We start from the raw sequence: 13,434 nt of genomic DNA, 5'->3' as shown, positions 1-13,434 counted from the left end.
TCAATTTATTTGACGCAGAGAGAGAGAGACTGTGAGAAAGGGAACACAAGCAGGGGGAGTGGGAGAGGGAGAAGCAGGCTTCCCGCTGGGCACGGAGGCCAAGGACGCAGGGCTTGATCCCAGAACGCCGGGGATCATGACCTGAGCCGAAGGCAGACGCTTAACGACTGAGCCACCCAGGCGCCCCAAGTTTTTTTTAAATTATAGAACACTGGGGTGCCTGGGTGCTCAGTTGTTGGGGGTCTGCCTTTGGCTCAGGTCATGGTCGCAGGGTCCTGGGATCAAGCCCTGCGTCGGGCTCCCTGCTCAGCGGGAAGCCTGCTTCTCCCTCTCCCACTCCCCCTGCTTGTGTTCCCTCTCTCGCTGCCTTTCTCTGTCAAATAAATAAATAAAATCTTTAAAAAAAATTAAAATTAAAAAAACTTGCAATTTCATAAACACCATTTGTGTCTTTCACCTATTTTTAAAATTCTGATTTGCCAAAAGAATGTCTTATTTTTGTTTTTAACCCATCAAGCCTATTCCTTTTTTGTGGAGTTTATTATTAATCCTTTCTATATTTTTTGTAATTTTGTTATTTTACTAGCTTTTTTAGAAAAAGATTTATTTTAGGGAAGGGAGAAGGGCACGGTGGAGAGGAAGAGAATCTGAAACCGACTCTGTGCTGAGCATGGGGCCCAGAGCCTGGCAAGCAGCTTGCTCTTACAACCTTGAGATCGTGACCCAAGCAGAAACCGAGAGTCAGACGCTCAGCTGACTGTGCCATCCAGGCGCCCCTTACCAGGTTCTTGAATTACCTTCAGACTTTCTTGGCTAAGTATTTTCTCTGAAGAGCCTTTGGCCCAAGTCCCCCAAGTTTTGATCTATAGCACTGGTACTCATTCTGAAGTTGGCCCAAACGGTTTATTCCAGGTTAGATTATTCTTTAATCTAGGAGTTATTAAGAACTATTTTAAACATTTCTGAGATATATTTCTAGTAGTAGATGTATTTCTAAGGTGTATTTTTGGCCTTCTTTTCTAATTCTCTTCAGTGAAACCTACCACATTCTATTCAATTGAATGTATCTTGGATGATGTCAGAACTGACTTTCAAAGTGGGGGCGGGGAAGGCTCCCAAATATCCCTCTTCTCCTCCAGGGTGATCCCCATGCTTCCCCCCTGACCTCTGGTGTAAGATGGACCCACCAGGTGTTGAGACCCAACTTTTCAGGGCTTCTTCCCATGAATGGCCTGGGGTGAGACTGAGGTGAGAGGAGGCTTGCCCATCGTGATGGGAACTCCTCTCTGCAATCCGCGGCGCCGACTTCGCCCACCCCTCCAGGTTCTCGCTACTTCCATGCTTTGCCCATCATGCAGACAGGTCCTTGTCAGCACTGCACTTGTCACTCCACTGCTCCCGGATGCAGGGCAACTCCCTATTGTTAACATCCGAGCAGCCATCAGGGCAAAACTATTACTTGTATTAGTACCAAGAAAAAAGATTAAATGTACCAATGACCAAAACGCTGTTAAATTCCTTAATCCTATCTTCGACAGTTTTCCTAGTGATTTATCTACAACTTGAATCAAGAACTCATAAGCAGGAACATAAATGAGCTCCAATCCCCGTGTTTTGAGGCTGCGTGTAGGCAAATTAGAAACCCCCCCCCCACCTTTCCTTAACTCGCTGTAACCAGAGTCACTCACTGCCCCTGGACGTCACAGATCTCATTTAATCCTCACAATTTTAGAAGGTAGGTCTCATTTCCCTCTCTTACGCATGAAGAAACGAAGGTTTAAAAGATGAAACCATTTGCGTAATGATGTAAAGCTAAAGGTCTGGAATCTCGGATAATCCAACCATTATACTCCGAACCATTGTAATCTCATGTCCAATAAAACTTGAATTAAGCTCAACCTAGCCAATTCCTTTCTTCAAACTACAGGGCTATTTCATTTGGTTTAAGTTCCTGGTAAATATTTAAGGGGAAAAAATGTGACTGAAACATAGAAAAAATGAGAAATTGTCTACAGGATATGGAGGTAATGAAGTTTAATAAAAATTCCACCACATTTTGAGCTTCTTGTAGGATCTGTCCTTAGGTTCTTAGCATCAAGCACTCCTCAGATCCAAGGTGCTGTGTGCATGCAGCCAAGATACTATTCCGACTTTTTTCTGAAGATTGTGAGAGAGGGAAAGCAAGTGCGCCGTGAGTCGGGGTAAGGCAGGAGCAGCAGCAGACCCCCTGCTCAGCAGGGAGCCCTATCTGGGGTTCGATCCCAGCACCCTGAGATCATGACCTGAGCTGAAGGCAGACGCCTAACCGACTGAGCCACCCAGGTGTCCCGATAGCCACCCAGACGGGTAACACTGCGGCTCCTAGAGGAGCACCGGCGCCACAGTGCTCCATGCTTACCACCTGTGTTCCCAAGTGGACTGTCTGGGGCACCCAAACCCCATCAGATAAACTGGTCCTTGAAAGCTAGCCAGATAAGGCAGACAGTGAACACTGCTCCTCTGGGGTTCCTCTACTGTTCTCCCTGGTCCACCCCCAACCTTCCTGAGAAATGTCGTGATGGCAAATAGAATGACTACTATCCAGGCCACCTTAGGAAACCTGCTTAAGATTATTAAGCTAGGGTGGGAGGATGTAGTATTTATTTTAGAGTCTTTTAATTTAATCTCTATGATGTGGGATAGATCAACAATCCCAGAAGGGTTGCATTCAGCTCAGAACAGAACCAAAACAAGTTAAGATTAAAACTGGTGTAAAAAATTAAAAATGTGTATGATGAAAATGCCTTTTCCTACGTAGTTTTATGTAGATCTCTGCTTTGGATTCTATCAAATTATCTATATGGCTTAGAACAAAACCAATAGCTATACAAGGGAGAGAAAAATGGAAATAGTGTTAGTAATAGTTGAGAATTGGGTTCTATGTATCTTAAGATACTCTCAATTCCTAAAATCAATGATCTAAATAGTACTCATCCAGGGTACTGGTGGCGACACTGAGGCTGAGGTGAGTTAATACACACAAATTCACAAGGTTTGTGAACCGTGAGATAAACTTCAAATCCATGCCTGAACCCAAAGTGTATTCTCCTTTAGACAACACTGTCTCTGGAAGTTCATGTGGAAAGGAAACAAACACCTATAGGTAAAGATAAGTGATTTAATTTAATCCTCAAAACAACCTTGAAGAAATATCATTTTATCAAGGAAACAGGCTAAAAGTTCATCCTATGAGGTGTGTAATCACTCTATGTAATATAGACAGAGATCCTAAGTACTAATCAAAAGATAAGAATACCATCAGAGTTATCAGTAGCCCCAAATTAGCATCCATGTGATAAAAATATTTGCTTTTCCTTAAATCAGAGTAAACTTGAATGGGCAATCTGAATTGTAATTGAGGTACAGAAGGGTATTTTATCTAGAGAAAAACACAAGACCAGGTTTATTTCATACAATGTTATTCACACATTTTTCATTTTCTAATTTATACATAATATACAAAGTGAAGATAACATTATTTCGTATGAACCAAGAAGAGCCAAGACTTTAGACAAACTGGTCCGAAACAATCCATATCAAAAGGAGACACTCAAGAGTTAAGTCTAAGTGGTTCTGCCCAATTAAAGTTTCTTTATTCTGAAATGTGATGCTCAGATTTTAGCAAAACTCCATGCCAACTTATTAAATGGTGGAATCAGAGAGGTGGGCACCAAAATGGCAGACCATAAAATTTCTACAGTAATAGACGTTCTTCTAGAATAGGCCCGAAAGTATTGGGAAGATTAGTTTGTCAACACTGGGATACATGGGAACATCAAAACCCTAAGAAGGTTCCATTTCCCAGCCATCCTCTAGGGCTTTCTCAATTTACAGAGATAACTGTGCCAACAGAGAGTAGGAAAAAGGAAAACCAGGAATTCAGCTGTGCAAATCCAGGAAAGTCACTTATCAATCTCCAACAAGAACAACTTGGATCATGATCAGCTCACAACCATGAGCTGATACTGGGAACAAATTTCGACACGGGGCCAAGACACTCTGAGGCTGGCAAAACAAAGTAGGACGGGGTGGAAGACAGCAGCTTTATATGTAGGGGAAAAAGCACTGCCACTGTGACTGGGACATGTTGATGAACCAGTATGACTATGAGGGGACAGTGACAAGTGGTTGGATTTAATGGACTCAACATGGAATGTTGGGTTAGAAAACTAGAGTAACTCAACGTCAAACATGAAAAAGTATGCCTGGTACACCAAACTTTATGCCATTGTTTTTAGGCTCATGATATGAACAGCTAAACCTTTATATTCAATATTGTGCTCAGAAGAATGCTTTTCTTCTGCAGATCTCTAATAAAAAACCCCTTACATGTTCAATCGAAAGAGACAGCATGATTCATTAGTTTTCAGCACTAAACAGAAGTGGGTCAACATAAATGGTTTTATACAAAATACTGACTTCAACAAAATACAAAGCACTTTCTTTATCTTTCAGAAACTGAATATACAAAGCAAGTTTTTTTCCAAAATATTTTCATAGGCAAAGGATTAAAAACGATTTTAATTATACACATATGGTCACAATTTTGCCTTAAAAAGATTGTTGGGAAATGTACATAAGGCCGCTTGTAAATGTACATCATGTTACTGTTATGTCTTATGTCCAGAGAAAAAAATGTTATCATACAGATTTGCTCTTACTTGGGAATAGGCTATTCAAAAATACAGTACTCTTCTGTACAAAGAAAAAAGTCACATCACATTTAATAAGATGGAAAAAGCATTGGCCTCCATGGTAACGAAATTTCTCAGTCCAATACTTTCTATTATGCACAATACCCTGACTTCTTGAAGGTGATCCAAATCCTAGTATGTCCATATAAACAGAGTCAACAACTATGTTATAAAAGAAAATGTTTCCCACAATAATAAAAAGAAAGCCGGTTCATACTTCTGAAACCATATAAAGATAAAAAATTTTTAAAAAATCACTCTCGATTTGGAGAAATAAATTTACATTATACAACACTATATGCCAGGTCAAAGAGGGCAGGGACATAAATGTACACTAAAATGCAAATGTTTTCCAAAGAGATAAAACAAATTCCATTTACAGCATGAAGGTTTACAAATGTACACCTGTACAACCAAGGAAAGCATCACTACTAAATTAGCAAGGCTTTTATAATAAACATTGAAACAAGATTTGCTTTCAAAGTGTAAACTTACATCTATTACTACACACACAATGCATATTATTTATAGGAAGCAAAAAAAGCTATCTGAATATGTAGTCATGCTTAAATGTTGAGCTATCAAATTCACTTTTCAGTGGCCCCTTTCACCTCTATCTGGTTCCTACTGTCTCAAAATCTACTATGAAAAAGCAAAATAAAGCTCAACACTTCCTCAACATGTCCTTGTAATTCTATAAGCAAAACAATATACAAATTTTCACTCTTTATCAGATTGCAAACCCAACTGAAAAGTTAAAAAGGGACTTAACTTTCCAATTAGTGCATTTAACTGAATGGAAGTGTCACCATGATTTTGTTTTTTTTCTACCTCTTACAACAATTACATATGTAAGTATATACAATACTTCTGTACATTGCCAGAGACATTTTAGGGCAGTATTTGTATTAAAATCACATCCACTGTAAATAATATAAGCTCTTTTCATCTCAAATCATTTAATTCTTGTCTTACTTGCCGAGTTTTTATTTGCATGATAGTTTGTGAATTACCAAAATACAACTAAACTTTCTTTTTAAAATATTAATAATATTTATGCAGTTGATTGTTAATCGATTATAAAAGGCTTCACACAAAGGACAAAAAAAAAATAAGGACTATATTTCTATATACATCTCTATAAACCTGTTGTGCTATGGGGTCCGTAGACCTACCAGACTGCAAGCCAGTTTATTAAAAGAATACTGTACTTTTTCCTTTAAAAACTATTTTTGTGACTTTACAAGGTAAAAATTTACAAAATATGTGACAGCTTTTTTTTGATAGTTACATCATATACAGGCATTCTGTGCTTTGCCAGCAATCCAATCTGATAGGTCTCCACTCAGGGCTGAATATAATTTATAATTCACCACCCCCACCCCCCAAATATACACAAGAACCTTAAAAAATTTACAAATGGATGAATAAAGTCAATAAATAGTTTTGCTTTAAAAAAAATTTTTGAAAGATTCATAGTTGAGTTGTGTTTTGATAATTCACAAAGGAAACGTTCTTTTCACATGGTTACATCATCTTCTTTCTCTTTTCCCTTTACAGCATTCCATTTGGTGGTCCTCCAATAGGCCCTAGATCTGGGCTATTTTTCAAATAATATTTTTCCAACTTGGCCAGTATATGCTTCCCATATGTGTATTTGCGCAAAGTAGTAATGTGAGGTCGAATCTGAAAAACAAATAATCTCCTTAGTAAATCTTAGTTATTTCAGTTTCCGGTTTCTTAAAAAAGCACTCCTGAATCTTAGTGATTTAGAAGAGTAATTGATTATTTATTTATTTATTATTTATTTATTTTTAAAGATTTTATTTATTTTTTTTGACACAGAGACAGGCAGTGAGAGAGACAGCCAGTGAGAGAGAGACACGCAGGGGGAGTGGGAGAGGAAGAAGCAGGCTCCCAGCAGAGAAGCCTGATGTGGGGCTCGATCCCAGAAGGCCGGGATCACACCCTGAGCTGAAGGCAGACGTTTAACAACTGAGCCACCCAAGCGCCCCTTAGAAGAATAATTGATTTTAATATTCAAATCCTTTAAGAAAGCTGTTTGCAAAAGCAGTTCATTATACTCAATCTTTCCAACCTTCTACTCTCAAAATTGTTCAATGAATACACAAACCGCTACTTCTAAACTATTACAAATGCCAACAACAGAGGGGTTCCAAACATAGCAGGAAAGCATCACAAGTGAACTATTAAGTTCTTAAAAAGTTGATGAAGCCAGAATTTTCTTACTCAAGTCTGCTGGATAAAAATTCAATAGAAAACGGAGCAAAAGACATGAATGAGCAATCAGATATGTGATGGCTAATACATCTAAATTGTTCAAAATCTAATAGTTTTTAAAATGTAAATGAAAAGAATTGTATGCTCATCTTTCCACCCAGACTGGCAAAAAAAATTTTTTTTAAAGATTTTACTCATTTATTTCAGAGACAGAGAGAGGGAGAGAGCGAGCACAAGTCAGGGGAGGGGCAGAGGGACAGGCAGAAGCAGGCTCCCCGCTAAGCAGGGAGCCCGATGTGGGGCTTGATCACAGGACCCTGGGGATCATGAACTGAGCTGAAGACATGCTTAACCGACTGAGCCACCCAAGTGCCCCAAACTGGCAAAAAATTTTATAAGGAACAACAACTGGTATTGATGAGATGACAACAAAACAGTTGTCCTTCTTATACACTGGTAGATGTGCAAACGTGTACAGATTTTTTGAGACCAACCTGGCAGTATCTATCAACACATAAAATGTCTACATACTTTGCACCAGCAATTCCACACCTAAGAATTTACCCTACAAAAACAGGTAGTTATGCAAAGACATTCATAGAAACAATCCAAATGTTATAAATATGATATTGGTTAAATAATGTAGTTGTTAAAAATAAGACTGACAATTTTTATAAGTATATATTTTTAAGCAGAAATATTACATTTTTAAAAAGGTAAAAAATTGATGATCTTATATTTCTCTTTATATAACAAGAAGTCCAAAGAAGTTATATGACCTGTTTTTTTTTTTTTTTTTTTTAAATGTTATTTGAGAGAGAGACAGAGAGAGACAGAGCATGAGCAGGGTAAGGCGCGGCAGGAGAAGCAGACTGACATGACACTGGATCTCAGGACCCTCGGATCATGACCTGAGACGAAAGCAGAACCAACTGAGCCACCCAGGGACCCCTTGTCCCTTGTTTCTTAAATGAATTAATTTAGAAAAAGACTGGGCATTTAGTATTTCTTCCAGTATTCTTTTTAACAGTTTTCCCAGGAAATTAATGCATTTTAAAAAGAATCATTACATTCTAGGGAGAAAACAGCTTGTTAAAAAAAAAACAAAAAACAAAAACAACCAACCAACCCAATCAATTAGGAAAACGCATTAGGTTATAGATTTTAAAATTAATGTTCAATCCATGTATTATGGCAAACCAAATATATTTAAATAAGATGGGTATGGGCAATGCTAAAGATGGGTAAACAGATGAGAAATGAATGTGATTTTATTGAGAATATTTTAGGAATCTAATGGAATGGTACACCATACCTATATTTGTCAAAGGTTATCCACTGATTTTAGATGTTTTCTCCAGTTAGAACAGAAGAGGAAATTAAAACCTAGAAGCTACAATTGTAGCCTGAAATTGAACCACCTATTTTAAGTGCTATAAACTCTATTACCTTATGCATGATTATCTTTCTCTGAGCAGGTTCAGCCATATCAATCATCTTCTGAACCACGTAATTGGCATACTGGTCCTTCATCATGGTGTATAAGGCACTGTGAGGACCATCATTCTGGCAGCAAACTTCGTCAATCAGTAAAGCTCTCTCAGCACGGGAGGCATGAGTAACACACTTTTCTACCACATTGCTAAAAATTAAGTATATACACAGAAAGTTATTTAAAAGATTTATTACTTTTTATTTGAGACAGAGAGAGAGAGAGAAAGAGAGAGAGAGGCAGAAGGAGTGGTGGGGAGAGACAGAGAAGCTGATTCCCCACTGAGCAGAGAGCCCAAGGTGGGGCTGGATCCCAGGACCCCAGAATCATGACTTGAGCCAAAGGCAGACGCTTAACCGACTGAGCCACCCGGGCGGCCCCCAAAAGTTATTTTTTTACTTTTTTCTTTAAAGATTTATTTGAGAGCTAGAGGGTGTACAAGACTGCAGGGGGAGGAGGGGCAGAGAAAAGGGGAGAGAGAAACCCAACTGGACTCTGGGCTGAACAATGGAGACAAACTCGGGGCTCCATGCTGACCCTGAGATCACAGCCTCGGCCAAAACCAAGAGCCGATACTTCAACAACTGCGCCACCTGGGCGCCCTGTATTTTATTACTATTTTCTTTATAGCAAAATATCCTTGGTTTTGAAAGAATTTGCTCAACACATCTGAAGACGTTAAGAGTCAAGATGGTATTTTCTTGCGATTCTCTTACCTTTTACTTTTAAAATAGAAATTAGTATCATAGAGGAACCCATACTGGATACCCACAAGTTCAATTATATGCCTCTTAAAATAATAATTATAATTCAAAGAGAGAAAACCAGATCATTGGTAAGGTCTGAGATTTTCATTAACATGCACTGAAAGAATCTGCATTTATATGTTTGGGGAGACAAATCATTTTCTGAATACAGACTTTAAAAATGGAATATATGTGGGCAAACCAATTTGTCATGTATGGATAAAAGCAAAGTTCTGTATGTGTTTTTCCCCCTCTACTAAAAGCAAGATTATGTGTGGGGTTTTTTTTAGTTTTTTATTTTTTTAATTTTAAAGATTTTATTTATTTGTCAGAGAAAGAGAGAGAGAGAGCACAAGCAGAGGGAGCAGCAGGCAGAGGGAGAAGCAGGCTCCCCCGGTGAACAAGGAACCCAATGTGGGACTCGATCCCAGGGCCCTGAGATCATGACCTGAGCCTAAGGCAGATGTTTAACCCGAGCCACCCAGGCGTCCCAAGAAAGATTATGTTCTAATGCTATAGTCTACATTCCTTTGTTTACTAATAAAAGCCAAAGAGTTAAAAGAACTGACCCTTGGAATCAGAAAATATTGCAATACCTGGCAAATTTGTGTTGACTCAGGGCTAAGACTTTTCCTCTGATTTCAGAAACAATTTTGCTTTTGTCTTCAGGTCGACCATGTTCCAGTACATGCTGAATAACGTAATTGCCATATTGATCCTAAATACAGATATTTAAAAATTACTTTCCTTAAGTCATTCCTTAAGAATAATGATTATTCTTTAAAAAGATGTTAATTATTTTTTCTAAAAATTTAGCAGTATATAGTCAGGAGAATATACTGGGCTTTTTGTCTTACTATGTGTTTCTACAGTGTGTTAATTTAGGAATAAATTATAATTTAGGAATAAATTATATTTCCCTAAATTTAACAATAAATAATATTTGTCTATGTTTTGAACCATTTTCAAAAATACATAAACATTTAAAACTATTAGGGAGTTTATACCTGTACCAACTGCTCTGTATGTTGGTGAAGTTCTTCTAAGATAGGTAAGGTCTGTTCTGCAGTACAATGTTCTAGGATACGCTGGATCACTCTGCAGCCATAAGGATGAGTTGAAAGTACAAACACCTTAAAACAATTGGAACAAATACATTTCCATTATCTGACATTTTTGGAAAGTTTTGAGGCAGACAGGTTTCTGATGACATGCTGAATTAATTTAAAATAGAAGGGTGGGGAGTCACCTTCAGTATGACCACTGCCCTGTTAGTAAAGACTGGAAAGCAAGGTGATCAACTTAGGAGCTAAGAGATATTTCCTCTCTCTCTTTTTGAAGATTTTATTTGTTAAAGAGAGAGAAAGAGATATGGAGCACAGAAGCAGTGGGAGCAGCAAAGGGAGAGAAGCAGGCTCTCCACTGACCCGGGAGCCCAATGTGGGGCTTGATTCCAGGACTCCAGGATCCCCACCCAAGCCGAAGACTGATGCCTAACCAACTGAACCACACAGGTGCCCCCCCCCCTTTTTAAGATTTTATTTATTTACTTGAAAGAGAGAGAGAATGAGATAGATAGGAAGAGAGAATCTGAACCAGGCTCTGCACTGAGCATAGCCCAATGCGGGGCTCATTCCCAACTGAGCTGAAACCAAGAGTGGGATGCTTAACTGACAGCCACCCAGGTACCCCAGGAACTAACAGACATTTTGATCAAATGGCACCAAACCAGAAGATGGAGGGTATGTAATAATGAAAACAGACTGCAAGATGAGGGTAGTGTACAATAATATAATTAGCAGTTATTAATTACTACGTATTAGTTGATATTTATTTTCTGTGTTTTACTATAGGATGTGAAGACTTTCAGAAGACTTTTCCTTTCCTTCTCCCCCCAAATTTGGAAAACACTGTTGGGTTTATAATTCTAAGAGTTGTGATCCTAAAGTAATATTACTGAACTACTTCTACAGTTTTCAGCTTCAATAAAGTGAAGCTATCTACTGATGCACTCTATGAAACAGGCAGAAATCATTGTACATTTACTGTTTTGTCTCCTATGTTTGTATGACAGTACTGGGCATTACATCACCTTGTGACTTACGAAAAATGTGTTAACACTCAAATTCTAAAAGAATGCCCTGCTAGCTTATCAGAAGCCAAAAATCAATCTTACTTGTCCTTTGAAAGCATCAATGATGAACTGTAGTGACTGTGGTTGAACACATTCAATACATTTTTGTACAACATGGTTTCCATTCTGATCTTTCACACATTTGAGCACATGACCATCTAGCTCCTTTACCATTTCACTCTGCAAAAAGGTGACATTTAAAAAATTACCTCATCAAGCAAGATATCAGGATTAAAAATACTGATTACAAAAGCAGGGTAAAAAATTTGTTGGCACTTTTTTAGATATCAAAGTTTACAATCTGCCCCCCCACCAGAATTCATGGTGAGAATTATCAAAACATTTCGCAGGACTGTAATGTAAGTAACACTTGCTGAAAAAAAAAAGTAGTGATGCTAAATTTGCTGCATTTAAACAACTCTTATCACTCTACACACCTTCTACTCATCTTCCTCAGCTGACAATATACATAATTAATTCAGAATTTTACACTTTTTCTTTACTTAGCACCCCCCGCCCCGTTCCCTCAAAAAGTAATTTCTTTAAAAGATTTTATTCATTCATTTCAGAGGGAGGGAGAGAGGGGAGCATGAGTGGGGGGAAGGGCAGAGGGAGAAGCAGACTCCATGCTGAGCAGGGAGCCAGACATGGGGCTCAATCCCAGGACCCTGGGATCACTACCTGAGCTGAAGGCAGACGCTTAACCAACTGAGCCACCCAGGTACCCCCCCCCAAATAATTTTTTAATTTTAAAAAAAGGTTTATTACTTATTTAGAGCACATGCGAGTGGGGGAAGGGGCGGAGGGAGAAGCAGCAATGTGGAGCCTGATCTCACAACCCTGAGATCATGACCTGAGTGAAATCAAAAGGCTCAGAAACTTAACTGAGTGAGCCACCTAGATGCCTCTTTGGAAATGAATTCTTCGGAAATTTTAGATTTTTATTAATTTAAGTGGCAAAAATGACCCCTTTCATTTGTTTCTTTGCTTACTAATAAGGTTAAGCTTATTTACAGTAAGGTTTATTTACTAACTGGCATTTTCTTTTAGCAAGTAATCTTCATTTTAAAAAATAAATTTGTAAGCATTTATTAAATAAACATCTTAATCCTTAGAGAAAAATACAGGTAGCCACACGATAATCTGTGTGCCTTATTAGTACAACAGGAAATAGTATTGTGAAGAAATGGAGTACACACAGTATCTAAAGGTATCACATTTAAAGTCTCTCACCCAAAGAACTCTCAGATACATACTAACATAATTCTAGAGGAATTCTGTTAAGCCAAGATATAACACCGATGTTTAGCTATAAACTAAATAACAAAATAAAATAGCCTAAGGAATCCAAAGAACACCATTATTCATTAACAGGTTCACATAAGGCTTATTCTCAGTGATTTATATTTTCAAATATTAAAGACATTTAAGTATCTTTATTATTTATTACTGAAGTATAACTGACATGCCATATTAGTTTCAGGTGTGCAACATAGTGATTCAATAAAACACTACACATTGCTCACCACGAAAGGTATAGTCACCAAAAACGTTGTTACATTACTGACTATATTCCCTACGCTGTACTTTTCATTTCCGTGACTTTTTAATTTTATAACTGAAAGTTTATCTCTTAATCCCCTTTACCTATAGCCTCCCCCAACTGCCACCCACCAACCCTCTGGCAACCAAGGGCTTATTCCCTGTATTTAAGAGTTTGTTGTTTGTTTCTTCTGTTTATCAGATTACACAGAGGAGTGAAATCAGAGGTATTTGTCCTTCTTCTTATTTCACTTAGTGTAATGCCTTCTAGGTCCATCCATGTTATTGCAAATAGCAAGATCTCATTCTTTAAGATTTTATTTGAGAGAGAGAGAGAGAGAGATCATGCGCAGGGGGGAGGGGTAGAGGGAGGAGAATCAGACTCCCCGCTAAGCAGGGAGCCCCACATGGGACTAGATCCCAAGACGAGAGCATGACCCGAGCCGAAGGCAGACGCTTAATGGACTGAGCCTCCCAGGTGCCCAAGATCTCATTCTTTAAAATACCTGTGAGGTACCTAAACCAGTTTGAGACTTATGCTACAGC

At 38.3% G+C, this 13,434-nt stretch overlaps 1 protein-coding gene across 8 annotated transcripts in view; it reads right to left on the bottom strand.

Annotated features, from left to right (window-relative positions):
- Window positions 1-3,419: 3,419 nt before the first annotated feature.
- Window positions 3,420-13,434, bottom strand: part of PUM2 (pumilio RNA binding family member 2) — a 95,890-nt gene continuing 85,875 nt past the window's right edge. For all 8 annotated transcript variants that reach the window (XM_034659860.1, XM_034659862.1, XM_034659864.1 and 5 more), the window contains 5 exons: window positions 11,389-11,526; window positions 10,220-10,345; window positions 9,809-9,930; window positions 8,424-8,616; window positions 3,420-6,419 (listed from right to left, as the gene is read on the bottom strand). In XM_034659860.1, coding sequence (XP_034515751.1) covers window positions 6,288-6,419; window positions 8,424-8,616; window positions 9,809-9,930; window positions 10,220-10,345; window positions 11,389-11,526 — 711 coding nt within the window. In that variant the 3' untranslated portion in view covers window positions 3,420-6,287. The remainder of the gene's footprint in view (window positions 6,420-8,423; window positions 8,617-9,808; window positions 9,931-10,219; window positions 10,346-11,388; window positions 11,527-13,434) is intronic.

This window comes from Ailuropoda melanoleuca, chromosome 4, assembly GCF_002007445.2.
Source record: "Ailuropoda melanoleuca isolate Jingjing chromosome 4, ASM200744v2, whole genome shotgun sequence".
In the NCBI taxonomy this organism is placed as follows: domain Eukaryota; kingdom Metazoa; phylum Chordata; class Mammalia; order Carnivora; family Ursidae; genus Ailuropoda; species Ailuropoda melanoleuca.
This window is presented reverse-complemented; position numbering and strand designations above follow the sequence as displayed.